The sequence below is a fragment of the Scyliorhinus canicula genome, chromosome 11 (assembly GCF_902713615.1).
Source record: "Scyliorhinus canicula chromosome 11, sScyCan1.1, whole genome shotgun sequence".
NCBI lineage: Eukaryota > Metazoa > Chordata > Chondrichthyes > Carcharhiniformes > Scyliorhinidae > Scyliorhinus > Scyliorhinus canicula.
The window spans coordinates 3,452,981-3,480,500 of NC_052156.1; the positions used below are offsets into that span (position 1 = coordinate 3,452,981).

Genomic DNA, 27,520 nt, shown 5'->3' on the forward strand with positions numbered 1-27,520 from the left:
CTTTACATTCTGTTCCTTCCTCCAGGTCATTAATGTAAATACTGAACAATTGTGGGCCAAGTACTGATCCCTGTGGTACTACACTCGTTATAACTTTCCACTCTGAAAAAACCCATTTGTTCCAACTCAATGGGGACGGATGGGGTGAAAAATCCTGCCTTCCGTCCACAGATTCCTCTCCATCTACTCTCCCTATTACAACCGCAACAAATTCGAGCAAACTTGTCAAACATGATTTATCCTTCATGAAACCATGTTGACTAGGTTTCATTATATTTAGTTTTATAAATGATTGGCTATTTCCTCTTTGATTAATGACTCCAGCATCTTGCTATTAATAGATGTTAAACAAACTGGCCGAGAGTTCCCAGTCTCTGTCTTTCTCCCCTGGCGATATCAAACCGGCCTCAGGAATGGGGCGAAGGTTTAATTGAGCCACCAAACAGCAGAGAATGAGACCAACCAGCTCCTTGTGCCTGTTCTGTCTGTTCAAATGAGCTATCCAATTAGTTCAGCACATTTTAACGGTCGTTGTTCAGGAAACCCCAGCTGTTTTTTCCCCTTTCTCTCGTATCAAACACGATAATATCAACAGCAGCATCTCTAAATCCCCCAAAATGTGCGACTTCACCCAGACCAGGAAGGAAGCAGGTGGCAGCACGAAGCAGGTGGCAGCACGAAGCAGGTGGCAGCACGAAGCAGGTGGCAGCACGAAGCAGGTGGCAGCACGAAGCAGGTGGCAGCACGAAGCAGGTGGCAGCACGAAGCATTTTTAACACTTTCAGGACCTTGGGCAGAAATTTCCAATTTGCAAACAAATTATCGGAGCGGGTGTGGAGACACCAGGATTCTCGCCGGCTGCAATAACGCATTGTCACACCGTCCCGTTCGCTGCAGACTCATTAAATATTCATCCACGGGAAACATGCTGGATTGCTGATGGGAATTTTCTAGCCTGCTGTGACCTCACTCACTCAGTTCAACACTCCCTCAATACTGACCCCCTGACAGTGCAGCACTCACTCAGTACTGACCCTCTGACAGTGCGGCACTCCCTCAGTACTGACCCTCTGACAGTGCGGCACTCCCTCAGTACTGACCCTCTGACAGTGCGGCACTCCCTCAGTACTGACCCTCTGACAGTGCAGCACTCCCTCAGTACTGACCCTCTGACAGTGCAGCACTCCCTCAGTACTGACCCTCTGACAGTGCAGCACTCCCTCAGTACTGACCCTCTGACAGTGCAGCACTCCCTCAGTACTGACCCTCTGACAGTGCGGCACTCCCTCAGTACTGACCCTCTGACAGTGCAGCACTCCCTCAGTACTGACCCTCTGACAGTGCAGCACTCCCTCAGTACTGACCCTCTGACAGTGCGGCACTCCCTCAGTACTGACCCTCTGACAGTGCAGCACTCTCTCAGCACTGACCCTCTGACAGTGCAGCACTCTCTCAGCACTGACCCTCTGACAGTGCGGCACTCCTTCAGTACTGACCCTCTGACAGTGCAGCACTCCCTCAGTACTAACTCTCTGACAGGGCGGCGCTCCCTCAGTACTGACCCTCTGACAGTGCGGCACTCCCTCAGTACTGACCCTCTGACAGTGCAGCACTCCCTCAGTACTGACCCTCTGACAGTGCAGCACTCCCTCAGTACTGACCCTCTGACAGTGCGGCACTCCCTCAGTACTGACCCTCTGACAGTGCAGCACTCCCTCAGCACTGACCCTCTGATAGTGCAGCGCTCCCTCAGTACTGACCCTCTGACAGTGCAGCACTCCCTCAGTACTGACCCTCTGACAGTGCAGCCCTCCCTCAGTACTGACCCTCTGACAGTGCGGCACTCCCTCAGTACTGACCCTCTGACAGTGCAGCACTCCCTCAGTACTGACCCTCTGACAGTGCAGCACTCCCTCAGTACTGACCCTCTGACAGTGCAGCACTCCCTCAGTACTGACCCTCTGACAGTGCAGCCCTCCCTCAGTACTGACCCTCTGACAGTGCGGCACTCCCTCAGTACTGACCCTCTGACAGTGCAGCACTCCCTCAGTACTGACCCTCTGACAGTGCAGCACTCCCTCAGTACTGACCCTCTGACAGTGCGGCACTCCCTCAGTACTGACCCTCTGATAGTGCAGCGCTCCCTCAGTACTGACCCTCTGACAGTGCAGCACTCCCTCAGTACTGACCCTCTGACAGTGCAGCCCTCCCTCAGTACTGACCCTCTGACAGTGCGGCACTCCCTCAGTACTGACCCTCTGACAGTGCAGCACTCCCTCAGTACTGACCCTCTGACAGTGCAGCACTCCCTCAGTACTGACCCTCTGACAGTGCGGCACTCCCTCAGTACTGACCATCTGAGTTGCTGCAGTGCATCTTGTAGATCGTGCACATGACTGCGACTATGCCTTAGTGGTATTGAGTTTGTTAGGAAACAGAGATTGTTTAATAATTTAGATTTTTATTGTGTGTGTTAGAAATCAGGTATAAGTTTTCCGTTGAGCTTAATTCCTGTTTCTGTGTTTGTGTGCTAAGCAAGCCTCATGTGAAACACAGGTGCCTACGAGTCTATAAATTTTAGTTTTACTTTAAGCTTTGCCTCCCTTTTCTTAAGGTTTAAGTCAGAAAGGCAATTATTGACTTTAAAAAAATCTAAGCTGTTGCTTAGCAACCGGAGCTGACACTGAAACGCAGAAGCATTTGAATTCAGTTTGAATCAGGTAACTGAGAAGCTGGAAGCTGTCCACAGAGGCTGCCAGTATCGGCAGGACAATAGAGGGGCAGAACTCCACAGGTGTGGAATGGGTGGCATCTATCACTTGCTTTCAGAGTGGGGTGTGTCTGACCACATTTCACCCATTGGTTTACATGGACTGTGGACTTCCTGAGAACATTAGTGTATACAAATTTGTAACTTCTGATAGTCTTATAAAACTATATAAATTTGTAAAGGTACAGCTGGGGTGAAGGTGTAGTGTATCATAGTTAATATTTTCTTGTTTAATAAAGGTTTTATTCATTTGTTAAAAGGTAATCTGCAGACCTGTGACTCTGTTCAGCCACGTCTCAAAACAAAAAAATTAAATTTTTGATCTCCCGAGCTGGGAGGATTCCAGATTCCTGAGTGTTGTTGGACGTACACCAACCACCCTGTGATTCAGAAGTGAGAGTGTTACCCACTCAGCCACTATTGACATTATTGAAATGAGGTCACCTTCGTTGTGTTGGCAAACGCCGCAGTCAATGTGTACACAGCAGGATCCCACAAACAGAAAGGTGCTGAATCGGCAGATAAGGCTAAGACATAACGGCGGAGGGAAGGAAGTACTTTTCAGGGAATGGCAGGAAGGGATGGAATGAGGAAGCTGGGTTCATGTGGCATCCCAATCCTGCCCATTAGGGGTCCATCGAGGCAGTAGTCAGGGAGGGTTGGTGGGTCAAAACTAGGGGCAATGCCTGGGAAGACTTTGTCTTTTTGCTGAAATTAAGCTGCAGGAAAATTCTGGGATGGTGGAGACCCCAATGGGGAACTGATGGTCAAGGGAAGCGGAAAGAGGGCAGAACCCCAAAAGAAGCCAGCAATCGTGGAAACAGAGAGTTGGAAACAAGTCAGTTTTTCCTTTACCTTCTTCATTCGCAATGTCCTCCAGCACCGACGTCGCAATGGTGTCTGTCTCGACGAGGTCAGAAGGGTCGGCTGAGGTGCAAATCCAACGAAATGGCCCAAACCCCAGAGAGAAAATGTCACTGCAGAGGAGGAAGAGGAGGTTGGTTAGATCTTCAGTCTCTGCGAAGACACTGGGAGATTCTCAAGTGGGTGTCAACAGAAGGAAGCACGAGATGACGGGGGGGACGTTGGAACAGGAAGAGGCCATTCAGCCCACTGAGCCTGGATCTCCATTCAATTCGATCATGGCTGGTCATTTCCATACATTCACCTTTGTTCCAGATCCCTTGATATCCTCACCCGATAAAAATTAATCTATCTAGATCTCTAAATCTCCATTCCCAAAGAGAAAATGCTGGAAAATCTCAGCAGGTCTGGCAGCATCTGTAGGGAGAGAAAAGAACTAACGTTTCGATTCCGATGATTATTTGTCAAAGCTAACAGAGAAAGTGGGAAATGTTTATACTGGTGGAGTGAGAATGAAAGATGAGTCATAGCTGCAGAAACCCAGGGAAACCAGGTGTTAATGGGGTGCAAAGAGTTCCCTGGTGTTATGGTTATGTCAGTAGACTAGTAATCCAGAGGAAATGAGTTCAATTCCTGCTCTGGTCATTGGAGAATTTGAATTCAATTTCTATTAGCACCCGGTTTCCCTGGGTTTCTGCGGCTATGACTCATCTTTTATTCTCACTCCACAGTATAAACATTTCCCACTTTCTCTGTCTGTTCGCTTTGACAAAGAATCATCGGATTCGAAACGTTAGCTCTTTTCTCTCCCTACAGATGCTGCCGGACCTGCTGAGATTTTCCAGCATTTTCTCGTTTGTTTCAGACTCCAGCATCCGCAATAATTTGCTTTTATCTAAATCCCCATTGACCACCGACACGCACAGTTTTTTTGGTAAATTTCCACTCCCATGTGCTTCCTGACATCACACGAATGGTCTGGCTCTAATTTTAGGCTTTTTCCTACCTTTCCTGGACTCTTCCACGTACCCATTACTCAAGGGAATACAAGCTTATTCTATTCAACCTGCCCTCGTAATTTAACCCTTTTATCCCTGGTATGTTTTTGATGTGTGTCTGATATATTCTGGTAACATCTGTGCAATAGCTTATTATAAATGCAAGCATTTTGTTTCAGTGACAGTTGGGTTGCAAATGGAAATATCAAATCGTGCTGCAGCCATGGCCTTTATTCCATTGTTCCCCCTGGGTGTATCTAACATCTGGACAACTCTTGATGTGGTACCATTTCGGCAGTGCGACACAGTTGGAAAATTAGTTTGCCTTGACATCATGTCAATACCACAAAGCCATAGATCAGGGGTCAAAGAAAGGGTCACGAAAGAAGAAGGCCTATTGGCAAGATTTCCACCTCTCGGATTGAATCCCATTCCAGACAGACTTGGTGAGTGGTGACTGGAACTCTGGCCCGGAACCTGGGATAATTGTATCCAATGGGTATGGATGGCCTTTTAATAACATTCATTTATGGGATGTGAGCGTCGCTGGTTAGGCTAGAATTTGTTGCCCATCCCTAGGTTTTTTAAAATCCGTTCATGGAACCTAGGTGACACAGGCTGTGCCCATCCCTAATTGCCCTTGAACGGGCAAGTTAACAGTCAATCACATTTCTGTGGGTCTGGAGTCACATGTCGGCCAGACCGGGTAAGGACGGCAGATTTCCTTCCCTAAAGGACATTAGTGACCCAGATGGGTTTTTACGACAATCGACAATGGTTTCCTGATCATCACTAGACTTTTAATTCCAGATTTTTATTGAATTCATACTCCACCATCTGCTATGGCAGGATTCGAACCTGGGACCCCAGAGTAAGTCTTTTGGGTCTCTGCATTATTAGTCGAGTGAAAATACGACACTACGCCACTGCCTCCCCTTGTTGGCCTTGAGAAGGTAGTGGTTCTTGAACCACTGCATTCCCTGAGGTGTACGTACACCCAATGTGCTGTTAGGGAGGAAGTTCCAGGATTTTGCCCCAGCGACAGTGAAGGAACGGTGATATATTTCCAAGTCAGGGTGGTGAGTGACTTGGAGGGGAACCTCCAGGTGATGGGGTTCCCAGGTATCTGCTGCTCTTGTCCTTCTAGATGGTAGTGGCTGTGGCTTTGGAAGGTGTTTACAGAATTTACATTGGAGAAGGAGGCCATTTGGCCCATCGAGTCTGCACCGGCCGTTGGAAAGAGCACCCTACCTAAGCCCACACCTCCACCCTATCTGCACACCTCCACCCTGTTCCTGTACCCCACCTAACCATTTTTTCACACTAAGGGCAATTTACCATGGCCAAACCACCTAACCTGTACATCTTTGGACTGTGGGAGGAAACCGGAGCACCCGGAGGGAACCCACGCAGACACGGGGAGAACGTGCAGACTCCACACTCCTCACAGGCAGTGAATCAAGCTGGGAATCGAACCTGGGACCCTGGAGATGTGAAACAACTGTGCTAACCACTGTGCTACCGTGTTGTCTAAGGAACCTTGGTGCGGTCCTGCAGTGCATCTTGTAGATGGTACACACGGCTGCCACTGTTCGTCGGTGGTGGAGTGTTTGAATGTTTGTGGAAGGAGGAGCAATCAAATTGGGCTGGTTTTTCTTGGATGTCTGACCTACTACAGTATCATGGGTTTAGGGGACTACAAAAGTCCTCCCTATGTACAGGACTAGAGATGATGTACAGATGGTCAGGGCCACAGAAGGAGTATTCACATGGCAGCCTGTCAGACTGTTGTTTAGCCTGTGAATACTTCCACTTCACCACACTCTCTGCAGGAGTGTGAAGATTCCAAAACAAGAAGAACTCCACCCTGTCCGACTGTTAATGGCATGTCCGACTGTCACTTCAAACTATTCCCCAAGGGGATAAAACAAACATATGAAAGAACAGCAATACGTCACAAGCTTTTATAGCTCAGAGAATTATACAGCATATCTAAGGCCAGTTGGCCTTTGAGGCGTGTGCCTGCGATTGAAAGAACCATCCAATTTGTCATAACCCTCCTGCTCTTTCCCCTTGACTGTGTAATTCTGTTGCCTTCAAATGCTTTTCCAATTGCTTGTTGAGCGTTCCTATTGAATCTGCTTCCACCGGCCTTTAGACAGCCCCTTCCAGATCACAACAACTCGCTGTGTGTTTCCTCGTGTTACCTATCGCCTGAAATCTGTGTCCTCTACTGAAATGACCCCCCCTCTTTTGGAAACAGCTTCACTTCAAACAAAATTAAAGAACAACAGATGGATTATCAGACAAACTGAAAAATGTGAGCTGTTCCAAGAGTGTGTGTATGTTTTGACATTGTGAAAAAAATGCTCGTCTTGGGCAGAAGCCATCTGATTGAGGATCAAAACCAGCTTCCATTCTCAGATCCCAATTACATGCTGATGTTCACATGCCTATTAATAGCCCCAAAGCCATCTGAATACAACTTAAGGAATTTAAGAATGAGACAAAACAATTTGATCCATCAAAGTTCAACTATCCCAATGTGAACTCTTCCTCCATAGTGGGCAGCACGGTAGCATTGTGGATAGAACAATCGCTTCACAGCTCCAGGGTCCCAGGTTCGATTCCAGCTTGGGTCACTGTCTGTGCGGAGTCTGCACATCCTCCCCGTGTCTGCGTGGGTTTCCTCCGGGTGCTCCGGTTTCCTCCCACAGTCCAAAGATGTGCAGGTTAGGTGGATTGGCCATGCTAAATTGCCCTTAGTGTCCAAAATTGCCCTTAGTGTTGGGTGGGGTTACTGGGTTATAGGGATAGGGTGGAGGTGTTAACCTTGGGTAGGGTGCTCCTTCCAGGAGCCAGTGCAGACTCGATGGGCCGAATGGCCTCCTTCTGCACTGTAAATTCTATGAATTCCCTCGTGTCCAGCATCTGGGAGCAACGGCCACTAACTGAAACTACACGGAGCCCCAGAACCAGGTGATGATAGGCGTCTCCCAGCGAGGACAGAAGGGGAGGCTGGGAGAGGGGGGCAGGAGGTGAGTGTGGCGATGGTCACTCGACTGAGAGGTCAGGCGAGCCGCCTGGGACCTGCCCCCCCCCCCCCCCGCCCGGCAGAAAATCGCGGGCAGATTGGGGGCAGGCTGTGAATAGGATGGGCTGCTCCCTTCTGTGCAAATCCACCTGTCAAACTCATCCCCTGAAATAATCTCCCAAAACCAATCAGTTTGTATCGAAACGCGACCTTAAATCATTTGTAATTTCAGCCCTGACTCAGTGTGCAGTCCGCTAGTGTGTAAGCCGAGAAGGCTCAGTCCAGAGACATGAGGACAAAAGAACCAACATTGCTCAAACAGGTCATCCGATCATCACACTCCTGTTTGTGGGGTCTTGCTGTGTGGAAACTGGCTGCCCTGTTAACTACGTTACAACAGTGACCACATTTAAAAGGTAAAACACATGGCGGATCCTGAGATAGGTAAGGTGCTATAGAAAACAGCGTTTGCTCCCTACTCACCCCATAATATGCTGGACATATGAAGGGAACTTAAATTCCAGTGTCCCACCTCCAGCTTTCTCCACATCGGCACCTGGAAGTCATTGAAGGAAATAAATAGTTTTGAATTTCATATTTAAAGATTATCAGCAGGAGGAGAGGTTTCAGCACTGGGATACCTAAATATTCAAATTCCTGTAATCAACCAAAATAATAATCATTCCCAGGACAGACACAGCACGGGGTTAGATACAGAGTAAAGCTCCCTCTACACTGTCCCCATCAAACACTCCCAGGACAGGTACAGCACGGGGTTAGATACAGAGTAAAGCTCCCTCTACACTGTCCCCATCAAACACTCCCAGGACAGGTACGGCACGGGGTTAGATACAGAGTAAAGCTCCCTCTACACTGTCCCCATCAAACACTCCCAGGACAGGTACAGCACGGGGGTTAGATACAGAGTAAAGCTCCCTCTACACTGTCCCCATCAAACACTCCCAGGACAGACACAGCACGGGGTTAGATACAGAGTAAAGCTCCCTCTACACTGTCCCCATCAAACACTCCCAGGACAGGTACAGCATGGGGTTAGATACAGAGTAAAGCTCCCTCTACAGGGTCCCCATCAAACACTCCCAGGACAGTGATGCACCATCGATTGCACGCGAGGCGAGTGATTTACCAATGTCAGGCTTTAATTAACTAGAACACAGCCTGGCGATCGTCTACAGTGGAAAGGAACGATCGTCAGGCTTCTGAGCATTTATACCTCGTTGATAGAGGCGTGGTTAACTCAGCCTCTCGGCCAATCGGTCGAGAGGCACATGACCGACCAGGGCCAATGTTAAGCCGACGTTCTGGCCCAATGGCAGACGAGTATGCAGATCATATCATCACAGACAGGTACAGCACGGGGTTAGATACAGAGTAAAACTCCCTCTACACCGTCCCCATCAAACACTCCCAGGACAGGTACAGCACGGGGTTAGATATAGAGTAAAGCTCCCTCTACACTGTCCCCATCAAACACTCCCAGGACAGGTACAGCACGGGGTTAGATACAGAGTAAAGCTCCCTCTACACTGTCCCCATCAAACACTCCCAGGACAGGTACAGCACGGGGTTAGATACAGAGTAAAGCTCCCTCTACACTGTCCCCATCAAACATTCCCAGGACAGGTACAGCACGGGGTTAGATACAGAGTAAAGCTCCCTCTACACTGTCCCCATCAAACACTCCCAGGACAGGTACAGCACGGGGTTAGATACAGAGTAAAGCTCCCTCTACACTGTCCCCATCAAACACTCCCAGGACAGGTACAGCATGGGGTTAGATACAGAGTAAAGCTCCCTCTACACTGTCCCCATCAAACACTCCCAGGACAGGTACAGCACGGGGTTAGATACAGAGTAAAGCTCCCTCTACACTGTCCCCATCAAACACTCCCAGGACAGGTACAGCACGGGGTTAGATACAGAGTAAAGCTCCCTCTACACTGTCCCCATCAAACACTCCCAGGACAGGTACAGCATGGGGTTAGATACAGAGTAAAGCTCCCTCTTTCACTTCACATACACACCTGTATTATATTTCTCACAAGACACAACAGCATTACATTCACTTATCTCAAGCCAGCGCAATGTGTACCATTTTCAGATTGGTGACACATCACACTTCAAATTTGACTCTATTGTTTGGAGGGATGAGTAAAGTCGGACTGGATAATTCAACCCCTCTCAGAACAGAGTGTCTTCCTGAACAGATTTTGTTTAATTGAGGTTCATGGATCTGATCATTCACTGCTGAGGGTAGATGTGTGAGCAGGAAATGTCTGCCTTTAAAAAAGAACTTGCAATGAAATATCATCTTACGTGACATCAGGATATCCCAATGCTGCAATGTGGTCCATCTTTATTTGAAGTATGATCACTGATGTCATGCAGGGACAGAGTGTGGGTGAGAAAATTTTGTCCACACAAAATGACCACAGTATATTCCCTCACCACCTGTCAAAGCAGTGGAAGCAGAGGACGTCAACATATTAATGAAAAAGAAATCTAAAACAGACCCAGAAAGAATTTTTTGATGAAAGAGCGATAAATGCTTGGAATAATCTGTCAGTTCATGGAGTTTATGATCATCCTGAATTCGGCCTCGAAAGATAGGACCGAGTTCCAGAAAACTAATGGCATTTCTCATCCTCAATTCTTATCTCGGTTCTTAGATTTGTTTATTGTGCCGAGGTACAGTGAAAAGGATTTTCACTATTTTCTTGACTGGGGCAGGGATAGAAATAAAGTATTTTTGGAAAAAAAACTATAACGTAAGTTGGTTGTAAATTAACCTTAACACAGGTTACCAAACTCCCACAGGTTCTGATGAAAGGTCACAGGCCTGAAAGATTAACTTTTGTTTCTCCCTCTACATGTGCTGCTACACACACTGAGTGTTTCTAACCCGTCCCAGAGAATGGGTCCCATAGTGTCAGGGTCTGGTTCATATAGAGTTGGGATAGTGTGGGACTTAGTACAGTACAGCCCACACAGAACTTACGATCTCCGCCCAGGGTCAGTTGAATATTGGACAGAGACCTGTGTACCAGCCAGCATGGAGACAACTCCAAGCTTGTCCCTTTACTGTATATTTGTAAATAATTTTGAGTCAATAAATACTTACAGTTAACCTATGTGCGACCACAAAGGCTTCTTCAAATCTACCGAATGGTAATCAACACCCAACAAATTGGGCCTGAATTTGACTCACCTGCTCTTTTAGCTTCAAGTAGGAAAGCATTCCCATAATCCCAGAAAAACATTCCCTTCTCCGATAGCTTGTTGATGGCATTCACTTGTCGCTTTAAGCTAAAGGATAGGCACATGTTAAAAAATAAATGCTTTACATGAAAGCTTCCCCTCTCCCTCTCCGTTCTGGAGTCAACTTCATCAACAACAAAGGACACATAACTGGAGAAAAGGTCATACGGCCCATCAAACCAGTGGCCATATCTCCATGTACACTCTCCCCTAATACTGACTCTACCCACCCAATCACTCCCCTCCCACATCCCCATGTACACTCCCCCATCAATGACTCTACCCACCCATTCACTCCCCTCCTACATCCCCATGTACACTCACCCCCATCACTGAGTCTACCCACCCATTCACTCCCCTCCCACATCCCCATGTACACTCTCCCCCATCACTGACTCTACCCCCATTCACTCCCCTCCCACAGCCCCATGTACACTCTCCCTATCACTGACTCTACCCACCCATTCACTCCCCTCCCACAGCCCCATGTACACTCCCCCCTATCACTGACTCTACCCACCCATTCACTCCCCTCCCACAGCCCCATGTACACTCCCCCCTATCACTGACTCTACCCACCCAATCACTCCCCTCCCACAGCCCCATGTACACTCTCCCCTCCCACAGCCCCATGTACACTCTCCCCTATCACTGACTCTACCCCCATTCACTCCCCTCCCACAGTTCCATGTACACTCTCCCCTATCACTGTCTCTACCCACCCAATCACTCCCCTCCCACATCCCCATGTACACTCTCCCCTATCACTGACTCTCCCCAACCTCTCCCACATCCCCATGTACACTCTCCCCTATCACTGACTCTACCCACCCATTCACTCCCCTCCCACAGCCCCATGTACACTCTCCCCTCCCACAGCCCCATGTACACTCTCCCCTATCACTGACTCTACCCACCCAATCACTCATCTCCCACATCCCCATGTACACTCTCCCCTATCACTGACTCTACCCACCCATTCACTCCCCTCCCACAGCCCCATGTACACTCTCCCCTATCACTGACTCTACCCACCCAATCACTCCCCTCCCACATCCCCATGTACACTCTCCCCTATCACTGACTCTACCCACCCATTCACTCCCCTCCCACAGCCCCATGTACACTCCCCCCTATCACTGACTCTACCCACCCATTCACACCCCTCCCACAGCCCCATGTACACTCTCCCCTCCCACAGCCCCATGTACACTCTCCCCTATCACTGACTCTACCCACCCAATCACTCCCCTCCCACAGCCCTATGTACACTCTCCCCTATCACTGACTCTACCCACCCAATCACTCCCCTCCCACAGCCCCATGTACACTCTCCCCTATCACTGACTCTACCCACCCAATCACTCCCCTCCCACAGCCCTATGTACACTCTCCCCTATCACTGACTCTACCCACCCATTTACTCCCCTCCCACAGCCCCATGTACACTCCCCCCTATCACTGACTCTACCCACCCATTCACTCCCCTCCCACAGCCCCATGTACACTCTCCCCTATCACTGACTCTACCCACCCATTCACTCCCCTCCCACAGCCCCATGTACACTCTCCCCTATCACTGACTCTACCCACCCATTCACTCCCCTCCCACAGCCCCATGTACACTCCCCCCTATCACTGACTCTACCCACCCATTCACTCCCCTCCCACATCCCCATGTACACTCTCCCCTATCACTGACTCTACCCACCCATTCACTCCCCTCCCACAGCCCCACGTACACTCTCCCCTATCACTGACTACCCACCCATTCACTCCCCTCCCACACCCCCATGTACACTCTCCCCTATCACTGACTCTACCCTCCCATTCACTCCCCTCCCACACCCCCATGTACACTCTCCCCTATCACTGACTCTACCCTCCCATTCACTCCCCTCCCACATCCCCATGTACACTCCCCACTATCACTGACTCTACCCACCCATTCACTCCCCTCCCACAGCCCCATGTACACTCCCCTCTATCACTGACTCTACCCACCCATTCACTCCCCTCCCACAGCCCCATGTACACTCCCCCCTATCACTGTCTACCCACCCATTTAATCCCCTCCCACAGCCCCATGTACACTCTCCCCTAATACTGACTCTACCCACCCAATCACTCTCCTCCCACATCCCCATGTACACTCTCCCCCTATCACTGACTCTACCTACCCAATCACTCCCCTCCCACATCCCCATGTACACTCTCCCCTATCACTGACTCTACCCACCCAATCACTCCCCTCCCATATCCCCATGTACACTCTCCCCTATCACTGACTCTACCCACCCAATCACTCCCCTCCCACAGCCCCATGTACACTCTCCCCTATCACTGACTCTACCCACCCATTCACTCCCCTCCCACAGCCCCATGTACACTCTCCCCTCCCACAGCCCCATGTACACTCTCCCCTCCCACAGCCCCATGTACACTCTCCCCTCCCACAGCCCCATGTACACTCTCCCCTCCCACAGCCCCATGTACACTCTCCCCTCCCACATCCCCATGTACACTCTCCCCTCCCACATCCCCATGTACACTCTCCCCTCCCACAGCCCCATGTACACTCTCCCCTATCACTGACTCTACCCACCCATTCACTCCCCTCCCACAGCCCCATGTACACTCCCCCCTATCACTGACTCTCCCCACCCATTCACTCCCCTCCCACAGCCTCATGTACACTCTCCCCTCCCACAGCCCCATGTACACTCTCCCCTCCCACAGCCCCATGTACACTCTCCCCTCCCACAGCCCATGTACACTCTCCCCTCCCACAGCCCATGTACACTCTCCCCTCCCACAGCCCCATGTACACTCTCCCCTCCCACAGCCCCATGTACACTCTCCCCTCCCACATCCCCATGTACACTCTCCCCTCCCACAGCCCCATGTACACTCTCCCCTCCCACAGCCCATGTACACTCTCCCCTCCCACAGCCCCATGTACACTCTCCCCTCCCACAGCCCCATGTACACTCTCCCCTAATACTGACTCTACCCACCCAATCACTCCCCTCCCACATCCCCATGTACACTCTCCCCTATCACTGACTCTACCCACCCAATCACTCCCCTCCCATATCCCCATGTACACTCTCCCCTATCACTGACTCTACCCACCCAATCACTCCCCTCCCACAGCCCCATGTACACTCTCCCCTATCACTGACTCTACCCACCCATTCACTCCCCTCCCACAGCCCCATGTACACTCTCCCCTCCCACAGCCCCATGTACACTCTCCCCTCCCACAGCCCCATGTACACTCTCCCCTCCCACAGCCCCATGTACACTCTCCCCTCCCACAGCCCCATGTACACTCTCCCCTCCCACATCCCCATGTACACTCTCCCCTCCCACATCCCCATGTACACTCTCCCCTCCCACAGCCCCATGTACACTCTCCCCTATCACTGACTCTACCCACCCATTCACTCCCCTCCCACAGCCCCATGTACACTCCCCCCTATCACTGACTCTCCCCACCCATTCACTCCCCTCCCACAGCCCCATGTACACTCTCCCCTCCCACAGCCCCATGTACACTCTCCCCTCCCACAGCCCCATGTACACTCTCCCCTCCCACAGCCCATGTACACTCTCCCCTCCCACAGCCCATGTACACTCTCCCCTCCCACAGCCCCATGTACACTCTCCCCTCCCACAGCCCCATGTACACTCTCCCCTCCCACATCCCCATGTACACTCTCCCCTCCCACAGCCCCATGTACACTCTCCCCTCCCACAGCCCATGTACACTCTCCCCTCCCACAGCCCCATGTACACTCTCCCCTCCCACAGCCCCATGTACACTCTCCCCTCCCACAGCCCCATGTACACTCTCCCCTAATACTGACTCTACCCACCCAATCACTCCCCTCCCACATCCCCATGTACACTCTCCCCCTATCACTGACTCTACCTACCCAATCACTCCCCTCCCACATCCCCATGTACACTCTCCCCTATCACTGACTCTACCCACCCAATCACTCCCCTCCCATATCCCCATGTACACTCTCCCCTATCACTGACTCTACCCACCCAATCACTCCCCTCCCACAGCCCCATGTACACTCTCCCCTATCACTGACTCTACCCACCCATTCACTCCCCTCCCACAGCCCCATGTACACTCTCCCCTCCCACAGCCCCATGTACACTCTCCCCTCCCACAGCCCCATGTACACTCTCCCCTCCCACAGCCCCATGTACACTCTCCCCTCCCACAGCCCCATGTACACTCTCCCCTCCCACATCCCCATGTACACTCTCCCCTCCCACATCCCCATGTACACTCTCCCCTCCCACAGCCCCATGTAAACTCTCCCCTATCACTGACTCTACCCACCCATTCACTCCCCTCCCACAGCCCCATGTACACTCCCCCCTATCACTGACTCTCCCCACCCATTCACTCCCCTCCCACAGCCCCATGTACACTCTCCCCTCCCACAGCCCCATGTACACTCTCCCCTCCCACAGCCCCATGTACACTCTCCCCTCCCACAGCCCATGTACACTCTCCCCTCCCACAGCCCATGTACACTCTCCCCTCCCACAGCCCCATGTACACTCTCCCCTCCCACAGCCCCATGTACACTCTCCCCTCCCACATCCCCATGTACACTCTCCCCTCCCACAGCCCCATGTACACTCTCCCCCCCCCCCACAGCCCCATGTACACTCTCCCCTCCCACAGCCCCATGTACACTCTCCCCTCCCACAGCCCCATGTACACTCTCCCCTCCCACAGCCCATGTACACTCTCCCCTCCCACAGCCCCATGTACACTCTCCCCTCCCACATCCCCATGTACACTCTCCCCTCCCACAGCCCCATGTACACTCTCCCCTCCCACAGCCCATGTACACTCTCCCCTCCCACAGCCCCATGTACACTCTCCCCTCCCACAGCCCCATGTACACTCTCCCCTCCCACAGCCCCATGCACACTCTCCCCTCCCACAGCCCCGTGTACACTCTCCACTCCCACATCCCCATGTACACTCTCCCCTCCTACATCCCCATGTACACTCTCCCCTCCCACATCCCCATGTACACTCTCCCCTCCCACATCCCCATGTACACTCTCCCCTCCTACATCCCCATGTACACTCTCCCCTCCCACATCCCCATGTACACTCTCCCCTCCCACATCCCCATGTACACTCTCCCCTCCCACAGCCCCATGTACACTCTCCCCGACTTCGACCTTACTCCAAGGTGATTGGTGAGATGCCATTACATTTTGTTTTCACACTCTCCTTACCTTTCCTGCACAAGCTTACGGAAACCTTTCGGGTCAGTATGCATCATCTGATTGGCCGCCTCGAAGGTGAGCTGTGCCGGGTAATATCCTCCACTGAACGGGTTGTGACAGGAAGTCTGGTCTGAGCCCAGATCCACCAGTAACTCTCCAGTCAGCTCGTACTCTTCAACCAGCCTCTCCCTGTGGGGGGAATATTGTTGATGTTATACCTGTCCATACTTCTCCACTCTTATTGCACGTCCTAAAGTGCTACGGATCGATGTACACCAGTGGCCCTGAGATTTGGGTCAACAAATCTCTTCTCTTTACCTCCTACTTTCCCCCTAACCCTGGTTTCTGCCCTCAACCCAGAAGCACCTCAACCTGCGAATACCTGTCCATGAAGACTTGTTTTAGTTCAATGGCTCCTGCCCTGTAACTGCTACCAGACTCCCCCTCACCCACTTTGCAGAGTCATTTTCCATTATTAAGTTATTTCTTATCTACACCCTCCCCCTTCTCAATAAAGTCAATGGATTTAATAGTGACTGGCTCCCTCCAAATGTCATCATCTGATATTCACTATAATATTGCTCTCGATATATATTGAAGTAACAACAGAGATAGGCCATTCGGCCCATCCAATCTGAGCAAGGCTTTACTCTCCTCATGAGCAAAGAGGACCCATCACATTTAATTAATCTTTATTGTCACAAGAGGCTGACATTAACACTGCAATGGAGTTACTGTGAAAAGCCCCTAGTCGCCGCACTCCGGCGCCTGTTCGGGTCACAGAGGGAGAATTCAGAATGTCCAATTCACCTAACAGCATGTCTTTCGGGACTTGTGGGAGGAAACCGGAGCACCCGGAGGAAACCCACGCAGACACGGGGAGAACGTGCAGACTCCGCACAGACAGTGACCCAAGCCGGGAATCGAACCTGGGACCCTGGCGCTGTGAAGCATAGTGCTAACCACTGTGCTGCCCAACCCTGTTCCCATGTCCTTCTAACCCCTTCTCTATCAGCCACCCCCCCCCCCCCCCTTCAATTCAATCCTCAATGTTGCCACAGTTTTTGCCTAACCCCGGGAGTGAATGCACACCCTCACAGCTCACTGGGTGAAGATGTTTCTCCTGGTCGCTGATCTCAGCCTCTGACATTCAATCCTGTGTCTCTGGTCCACTTGTTCCTGACCCCTTGATCACTGGAAACTTGCTCCCTTTCATAGTTTTGAACACACCTGTCACATTGCCCCGTGTTCAGTGTTGTTTTAATGAAAACAGATACAATTTTTCAAGTCTTTCTTTGTGTTTGTTGGGATTCTCTGAAATCGCGGCTAAGTGTTGACGTCGGCATAAACATCGGAGTGTTTCACACTGGCGTCAATGGGCCACCTGGCTCAGCAATTCCATAGCCACAGGGGGCCAGCATTGGGCCGGAGCGCTGCACGCATCCTCGCCCCAGGTCACTGTCCGTGTGGTGAATGTGATTCACACTATATATAGTTGCCAATATCACTCCGTATATATATGTTCACTATCCACCATTGTAAGTGCAGTTGCACTATCCGAACACCAGGGGGAGTCGCTCTGGGAGTACGCGAGAGTTTGTATTGGGCTCCTCCCTTGGCTCCGCCCAGGACTCCTCCCCCTGGGACCGATGTATAAGGATCAGTGCCTTAGAGCCAGCCTGCCAGTTCACCTGAAGTTCAACGACGAATAGGCTGGCTCTATTGTAAGTGTATTAAAGCCTCTGTTCAGATCCAACTACACGTGTTCGCTGAATTGATGGTTCCATCATGGAGTTTGCACATTCTCCCCGTGTCAGCGTGGGGCTCACCCCCACAACCCAAAGATGGGAAGGGTAGATGGATTGGCCATGTTATATTGCCCCTTAAATTTAAAAAAAAGTATATGCAGGGTAAAATGGGGGAAGCAGCCAGGGGATCATTGGAATGGTCGAGTTTGGCTGTAACAAAGAAATGAATGAGTTTTTCCACAGCAGATGAGTTGACACAGGGACAAAGTCAGGTGGTGTTATGGAAGAATTCGGCAGAGTTAGTGATGGTGTGGGTGTGAGTTTGGAAGTTTGTTTCAGGATTAAGGGTGACACCGAGATTGTTATCGAATTGGTTTAATCTCAGCCTGTTGCTAGGGAGAGGGGTGGAATGGGTAGCGAGGTACATTCCTAAAATGCTGGCACTGAATCAGATATTGTGGCTCTGGACCTGTACATTCTTCTACTCATTCAATTTGTATCCCATCATCCAGACTTGCATTTATATAGCATCTTTCACTACCTCATAACAGATCAAACAATTTGAGAGCCAATGAAGTACTTCTGAAGTGTCGTCACTGTTGCACTGTTGGGAAATGTGGGAGCCAATTTGGGTACAGCAAGATCACAGGAGCCTTGCAATGCCTCTTGAGTCAGGAGCACGATAGACATATAAGTATGTTTTGAAAGGATTTTGAAGGGACAATTTCCAATTCTCTTCCCGCAACTTGTGGTACACTAACCATTTCCATAGTTAGTTATTCCTGGAACAGGTCACTGATCTGTCATCAGAGGTTTCTGTAGCATGAGGGGGCGCCACTCCGCACCAAGCGTGGCGGAACAAGGGTCTCTCCCGCTCTTACCGTCAGCCATTCGCGTGTTTGGAAGGATTTTTCTAATTGACAGTTGTCATGTGAGAGTACCGTTAAGAAATGCGTGTTTACTACTGCAGTGATGTCAGAGAGTGGGTGGAGCTGGGCTTTCTGTCAGCTTTTTACTTTCATTTTTGAGCAGGCTGCAGGGTGTGTTTTAGTTTTGTTTTCAGTGTTGGAGCTGAAGCCAGACCAAGCAGGTGGACTGCTGTTCTTTCTGCCATCAAAAGACTATCTCTTGATCATTTGGTGAATTCAGAATTATAAATGTTCTCAATAGTGAATGTAAACCTAAAGTGCTTCTGTTAAAAGGTGTTTTTAAGTCATATGGATGTTAAAAGGAAAGCTTAAAGGATTTCTTAGTGTTGTATTCTTTGGGGGTTATATTTGAATTAATGGTTGCTAAGATGTTTGCTGTATGTTTGAAAAATGTTAACTTGAATTCATAGAATAAACATTGTTTTGCTTTTAAAAAATACTTTTCCATTTCTGCTGTACCAGACCTGTAGAGTGGGACCGTGTGCTCCCCATACCACAATCTATTAAAAGTTGTGGGTCAGGTGAACTCCATGATACACTTTGGGGTTCTCTAAACCCTGGCCCATAACACAGTCAACCGGTTTGGCCGCATTATGAACGCACCTCAGGCGTCAGGCCCGGGGGTGGGATAGAAACCTGGTGTGTCTGGCTCAGAGACAGCGGCACTACTCACTGTGCCACAAGGCATCAGATGGGAATATACAGCTGGTGAACAGGTGAGATGCCTGCTTTATAAGTCAAGTAGAAAGCAAGCGAGTTCACTCAACGTTTATGAAACAATTGGAAAGTAAACAATGTAAACTACAGCTCCTGGATCGAAGACTTTCAGCCTTCGGGATCTAATTGTTGTCACCTACCAAAGGTCCACCACGTTACCATGGTAACCAAGACTGAGGGCTGTTTTCTTTCGTCGAGCCTCCCTGAAATTCAATAAAAGAACAATGTTTAAGTCATCAGGTTCTCGTGCTCACTGAGCTCCCGGAATCAGAAAACAAATCCCACCCAGGCGGAGGCAGAGCAGCCAATCAGGGATGTGTAAAGTAGGATGTATGTAATGATAGATACATTGGCTTCGATTATCTGCCCCATTCCCAACCCCAGAGAGAGTCAGGTGGGGATTAAAATATTGAGATCGAGCAGCTGCTCATTCATGCTTATTTACACTGGAATAAACTCCAAACAAGGGCAGCACAAACATTCCTTCCCTATTGCTGAGATTTCCTCTAACCCAGAACCTCCCGAGGTCTCCCGCACCGACCCGCTTTCTACATTGGCGGCCGAGCGCTTCACTGCTTGGGTCCCACCTGCCCTCACCTCTCCCCTTCTCTCAGTCTCCCACCACTTTTCAAACACTCACAAAAAAACGACCTCTTTGACGAAGCTGCGGATCACCTGCCCCAACATCTCCTTCTCCACTCGCTGTCACAGACACGGCTGCTAATCGTGGAGTGATTGAAAATAGGGATGTGTGAGAGGCCAGAATTGGGTTTTGATTCAATCTGACTGACACCTCCGTAGTCACGTGAAATGAAATGTCATGAAATGAAAATGGCTTATTGTCACAAGTAGGCTTCAATGAAGTTACTGTGAAAAGCCCCTAGTCGCCACATTCCGGCGCCTGTTCGGGGAGGCTGGTACGGGAATTGAACCCGTGCTGCTGGCCTTGTTCTGCTTTACAAGCCAGCTGTTTAGCCCACCGTGCTAAACCAGCTCCTGTGACCATGCCAGAGGCATACATCTGGGTATCACTTCAATAAAAGCCTCTCACAGACACACACTAAAGCAGTCCAGCTGTCCTCGTACGTAAGACAGCAGGGATTACAGGTGGTTGTGGAGTTGCAGGTGGTTACAGAGATAAGGAGGGGTGGAGGCCATGGAGGGAATTGAACACAAGGATGAGAAATTTAAAATGAGGGTGTTGCTGCACTGGGAGCCAGTGTAGGTCAGTGACCACAGGAGGTGGTTGGAGAACAGAATTTCTGTGAATTAGGACACATGCATCAAGAAAACGGAATTAAGGCCATAATCATTTCAGCCAGGGATTGTTCATTCCTGTCTAGCAAAAAAACAAAACGGGAAAGGTGGCCAATCCGTGGCTTACAAAGGAATGTAGTGTTCCAGATGCCTGGTCTTCTCTCAACAATGGCTAGTTTCCATAATTATTTCAAGATTTAAGACAGTGCGGAAAGATCAATTCATTCCAGGAGCAATAATATAAGAAATAGAGCTTGGTTATTTTTAAACAAACATTATTAAAAGAAAAGAAAACAATATTTAAACTGTTAAACTTCAACCCTAACACTATCATATTACATGCAGTTTCTTAACCTTAACATACTAGTTCCCATCAAACAACACTGTAACAGAACATGCAGCTCTCATACCACTTTCACAGACTGACAGAGAGAATACTTGCATATACAAAATAATTTTTCTTCTGGTAATTTCATTCTGAACCCTTTTTCCAAGTCTGCCTCGGTGGCAACGTTCATGATGTTCCCAGTCGATTTCCAAAGCCTTCTCCTCTGTAACTGTTCAGAACAGCATTCTCTCTCTGTCTCTCTCTCTCTCTCTCTCTAAGCTCTGCCTGGCCCCTCAAATAAAGGTTATCTGCTGGGTTTCCTGGCTTGAAACCATCAGCATTATCTTAGCTGTTTGATTGCTCACTCTGGTTTATACAAATGAACAGAGCCATGCTATGGATATGCAACTAACCTCCCATTGATCGACAAGGAGCCATCAGACACTGTAATGGGCAAATGGCCGGTTAGATAGAGTATCCCAAATGACAATGGATCTGGGGCATCCTGTGCATTCCATCCAACGAGTTTAAGCCTGATTGGGAAAATGTAACTTGGCCAGATGTGGACGTATTCCTCTGACTCTGTGCTAGCAGTATTTTTTCCCCCTCAGTCTGTATTAGATCTAAGGAAGGGGCATACAAATTGACTAGAAAAAACAGCAGATCTGAGTTTAGTAGTCTCAGAGGAGTTCAGAAGAAGAGTCAAAACAAATGATTTATGACCAAAGGACAGGAGATACAGTCCCAGTCCCAACCGGGACTGCTCTGCAACTCAACTCCGACCTGGACAGATTTTAATGTCTTGTGTTAACTATCCTGGTAATGGGCCTGCACCCCTCAATGGGGAAGTGTACACTGCACAATGCTCGCTTCGAGATTAATCGGGAACTGGAAAGTGGCTAATGTAACACCACTGTTTAAGAAGGGAGGGAGTCAGAACTTCGGTCATTGGTAATATTTTAGAGTCTGTTATTAAAGATGAGATCGCAAAGTACTTGGAAGTGCATGGTAAAATAGGACTGAGTCAGCACGGCTTTGTCAAAGGGAGGTCGTGTCTGACAAATCTGTTACAGTTCTTTGAGGAGATAACAAAGACGTTAGACAAAGGAGAACCAGTGGACGTGATTTATTTAGATTTCCAGAAGGCCTTTGACAAGGTGCCTCATAGGAGACTGTTAAATAAGTTAAGGTGTGAAGGGTAAGATCCTGGCATGGATAGAGGATTAGTTGACTGGCAGAAGGCAGAGAGTGGGGATAAAGGGGTCATTTTTAGGATGGCAGCTGGTGACTAGTGGTGTGCCTCAGGGGTCTGTACTGCCCACAACTTTTCACAATATACATTAATGATCTGGAAGAAGGAACTGAAGGCACTGTTGCTAACTTTGCAGATGATATAAAGATCTGCAGAGGGACAGGCAGTAGCAAGGGGGCTGCAGAAGGATTTGGACAAGCTAGGAGAGTGAGCAATGAAGTGGAAAATGAAACACAATGTGGAAAAGTGTGAGGTTATGTACTTTGGAAGGAGGAATTTAGGCACAGACTATTTTCTAAATGGGGAAATGCTTCGGAAAGCAGAAGCACAAAGGGACTTGGGAGTCCTTGTTCACGATGCTCTTAAGGTTAATGTGCAGGTTCAGTCGGCAGTTCAGAAGACAAATGCAATGTTAGCATTCATGTCAAGAGGGCTAGAATACAAGACTAGGGATGTACTTCTGAGGTTGTATAAGGCTCTGGTCAGACCCCATTTGGAGTATTGTGAGCAGTTTTGGGCCCCGTATCTAAGGAAGGATGTGTTGGCCTTGGAAAGGGTTCAGAGGAGGTTCACAAGAATGATCCCTGGAATGAAGAACTTGTCATATGAGGAACCTTTAAGGACTCAGGGTCTGTACTCGTTGGAGTTTAGAAGGATGAGGGGGGATCTTATTGAAACTTATAGGATACTGCGAGTCCTGGATAGAGTGGACGTGGAGAGGATGTTTCCACTTGGAGGAAAAACTAGTACCGGGGGGGGGGGGGGGGGGGGTCTCCACGGGGTCCAGGCACGCGATCAGGGGCTTCCGATCGGCGGGCGCCCGCAATCTGGAGGAGCCTACCTCCTTCCACGCGGGCCCGCTGTTAGGTCTCCGACATGTTGCTCCACGCCGGCGAGGAGAGGGAAACTACGCACATGCGGCGGTGCAGAGACGGCCATCGCGCGCGTGCGCGGACCCACGCCGGCCGTGCAGGGCAGCCTTTCAGCGCCGGAGTAGCCGCAGCGTTCCGGCGCCGTGCTCGCCCCCTGAAGACCGGTGAATTGCTGGGCCAGGAGGCCCGTTGACCCCAACGTACACCACTCCGGTGTGTACGCCGGCGTCAACACTAGGCCGGGATCTCGGAGAATTCCGGTCCTGATTGAGACACAGGGAGTGAGTGGACAAAATGCATGACAGATGCAGTATAATGTGGATAAATGCGAGGTCGCAAAAACAGGGAGACAGCTTATTATCTGACTGGCTGTAGATTAGGGGAGGGGAGTGTGCAACGTTGACCTGGGTGTCCTTGTACACCAGTCACTGAAGGTAAGCATGCAGGTGCGGCAGGTGATAAAGAAGGAAAATGGTATGTTGGCCTTCAAAACGAGAGAATTTGAGTACAGGAGCAGGGATGTGTTGCTGCAATTATACAGGGCCTTGGTGAGGCCACACCTGGAGTATTGTGCACAGTTTTGGTCTCCTTATCTGAGGAAGGATGTTCTTGGTATGGAGGGAGTGCAGCGAAGGTTTACCAGACTGAATGCCGGGGTAGTGGGGCTGATGTATGAGGAGAGATTGAATTGATCAGGATTATATTTGCTGGAGTTTAGAAGAATAAGGGGGGGGGTCTCATAGAAACCTATAAAATTCCAACAGAACTGGCCAGGGTAGATGCAGGAAGGATGTTCCTGATGGTTGGGGGGGGGGGGGGGGGGGGCTGTCCAGAACCAGGGGGCACAGTCTGAGGATACGGGGTAGACTATTTAGGACAGAGATAAGGAAAAATGTATTCACCCATCGAGTGGTTGGCCTGTGGAATTCGTTACCACAGGAAGTAGTTGAGGCCAAAATGTTTTCAAAAAGGAGTTAGATTTGGTTCTTGAGGATAAAGAAATGAAAGGATATGGGGGAGAAGCGGGAACAGGTTACTGAGTTGGATGATCAACCATGGCCATAAAGAATGGCGGAGCAGACTCGAAGGGCTGAATGGACTCCTCCTGCTCCTATTTCTCGTGTTCTTAGGGAGTTTTAGATCAACTGAAGTTTACAAAGAATGAAAATTGGGAAATAACTGGACTGGAGAGAACTATGGCAGGCAGAGAGCGAGAGAGAGAGGCTGGGGATGGGGGTTTCCACAAGTCATCTGCCAGTTTGACATGGTGCCCAGCCAGTGAAGACCCAACCGGGGCTAATTTCACCTTCGGAGAGCAGTGAGAGCAGCGAAGGAGAGACGCTCCTGAGACACAAGCAAATAGAACAAAAGGATGAGAAAAGGTAACAAGGAGACGGAGAGAGAGAGAGAGAGAGAGATGAATAGAAAGAGTTAAAGGGAGAAAGAAACTGAGAGAGGCAAGGGGGATAAAAGAGAGGCACAAATTCTTTTTATTTCTGACCCAGCTTGATACAGAAACAAAAAACCTCACCCAGCAGATTCCACCTTGTCTGACTGGAAATAATTAATGCAAAGAGGAACTTATGGGATTCTTTTCACAACCGACACGCAAAGGCAAGCTGAGGTTTCACAAAAACATTCCATCTGTCTGATCCACTTTTCTTTCACGTCCAACATTAAAGGAATGTTTCCATCCTGTGCATTTATTCCAGATGTTTTGTCGGCACTGTGACACTCCAAGGCTGGGTGGTAGATTCCGTTTACCCCAGTTTCAGATGCTGATGCTGTTTCTGATCAGAACCAGTTGCACATCTGGAGTGCAAGGGTCACTCAGCTCTGACCTCATTACAACCTTGGTTCAAACCTGGACAAAAGAGCTGAATGCCAGAGGTGAGGTGAGAGTGACTGCCCTGATATCAAGGCAGCATTTGACCGAGTGTGGCATCAAGGAGCCCGAGCTAAACTGGAGTCTATGGGAATCAGGGAAAACTCTCCGCTGGTTGGAGTCATTCCCGGCACAAAGGAAGATGGTTGTGGTGGTTGGAGGTCAATCATCTCAGCTCCAGGACATCACTGCAGGAGTTCCTCAGGTTAGTGTCCGAGGCCCAATCATCTTCAGCTGCTTCATCAATGACCTCCCTTCCATCATAAGGTCAGAAGTGGGGATGTTTGCGGATGACTGCACAATGTTCAGCACCATTCGCGACTCCTCAGATAATGAAGCAGACCATGTCCAAATGCAGCGAGACCTGGACAATATCCAGGCTTGGGGCTGACAAGTGGCAAGTTACATTTGTGCCACACAAGTGCCCAGGCAATGACCATCTCCTACAAGAGAGGATCTAACCATCTCCCCTTGACATTCAATGGCATTACCATCACTGAATCTCCCACAATCAACATCCTGGGGGTTACCATTGATCAGAAACTGAACTGGACCCAGCCACATTAATACTGTGGCTACCAGGGCAGGTCAAAGGCTAGGAATCCTACAGCGAGTGACTCACCTTACGACTCTGTCCACTTGCCTGGATGAGCGCAGCTCCAACAACACTCAAAAAGCTGAACACCATTCAGGACAAAGCAGCCCCGCTTGATTGGCATCCCATCCACAAACAGCCATTCCAATCACTGCCTCCCCCACCGACGCACAGTGGCAGCCGTGTGTACCATCTACAAGATTCACTGCAGAAATTCACAAAGGTTCCTTAGACATCACCTTCCAAACCCACGGCCACTACCATCTAGAAGGACAAGAGCAGCAGATACCTGGGATCCCTACCACCTGGAGGTTCCCCTCCAAGTCACTCACCATCCTGACTGGGAAATATATCGGCCGTTCCTTCACTGTCGCTGGGGCAACATCCTGGAACTCCCTCCCTAACAGCACAGTGGGTGTACCTACACCACACAGACTGCAGCGGTTCAAGAAGGCAGCTCACCACCATCTTGACAAGAGCAGTTAGGTCTGGGCAATAAATACCGGCCTAGCTCGTGACATCCACATCTCATAAATGAATGGCTTGGGTCACTGTCTGTGCGGAGTCTGCACGCTCTCCCTGTGTCTGTGTGGGTTTCCTCCGGGTGCTCCGGTTTCCTCCCACAAGTGTTAATGTAAGCGTACTCGTGACAATAATAAAGATTATTATTGTTCTGTTAACCACACTTGGCTTGGCAGGGAAGCATCAATACAGGCCCTAACAAACATGTCCCAAAGCACCCCTGTTGCCATTCTGGTCGATCAAGTTGATTACTTGATGTATCTTAATCTCAGCACATTGAGGAAGAGAGACGAGGAAGAGAGGGCAGGTGAGGCATTCAGAATGTTGAAGAAATTGCCTGGGGGGGGGGAATCAAAATGACTTTTTGCATGAAAATAGTCAAATTATCCTTGTTTGATATTGATTGAAATCTCAATTCAATTCCAAGATTACAATAGGAAAGGGCAAAGGTTGATCCAGAATATTAGGATTGCTAGACTTTTGTGCGTCAAGGGTTACAGTAAAGTCAGGAAGATGCATTAAGAAGCAGATCAGATATGATCTAACTGAATGTTGGAGCAGTGAGTGGCCTCCTCTGGATCCTATGTCAAATTGGTATCTGTAGGGAAAGACTTGAATCTCAGGGAAACATCAGGAAATCAGGACTAAGAGGAGAAGTCAGGCAGAACTTTGATTTTAGCTCAAGGGAAGTTGATAATAATAATCTTTATTATTATCACAAGTAGGCTTACATTAACACTGCAATGAAGTTGTTGTGCAAATCCCCTAGTCGCCACATTCCGGCGCCTGTTCGGGTACACAGAGGGAGAATTCAGAATGTCCAATTCACCTAACAGCACGTCTTTCGGGACTTGTGGGAGGAAACCGGAGCACCCGGAGGAAACCCACGCAGACACGGGGAGAACGTGCAGACTCCGCACAGACAGTGACCCAAGCCGGGAATCGAACCTGGGACCCTGGAGCTGTGAAGCAACAGTGCTAACCACTGTGCCACTGTGCGTCCCGTTGAAGTGTAGATTAGTTTTTTATGGTGGTACATTGAAGGAGAGTGCCATAATCTGGGGTTAAGCAGGTCATGGGACACTAATGAGACTGGGGGATTGATATTCCAAAAGGACTATGGGGAATACAGATCTCCCCACCGAGGGGTGGGGCGTCCCCTTCTACACCCTGTATAAATCTGGAGGGACATG

At 49.6% G+C, this 27,520-nt stretch overlaps 1 protein-coding gene across 2 annotated transcripts in view; it reads right to left on the reverse strand.

Moving 5' to 3' along the window:
• uroc1 (urocanate hydratase 1) overlaps positions 1 to 27,520 on the reverse strand; it is a 138,200-nt gene that overhangs the window by 34,179 nt on the left and 76,501 nt on the right. For both annotated transcript variants that reach the window (XM_038812118.1, XM_038812119.1), the window contains exons 10-14: positions 19,757 to 19,819; positions 16,232 to 16,411; positions 10,896 to 10,993; positions 8,150 to 8,222; positions 3,626 to 3,747 (exon numbers count right to left, since the gene is read on the reverse strand). In XM_038812118.1, coding sequence (XP_038668046.1) covers positions 3,626 to 3,747; positions 8,150 to 8,222; positions 10,896 to 10,993; positions 16,232 to 16,411; positions 19,757 to 19,819 — 536 coding nt within the window. The remainder of the gene's footprint in view (positions 1 to 3,625; positions 3,748 to 8,149; positions 8,223 to 10,895; positions 10,994 to 16,231; positions 16,412 to 19,756; positions 19,820 to 27,520) is intronic.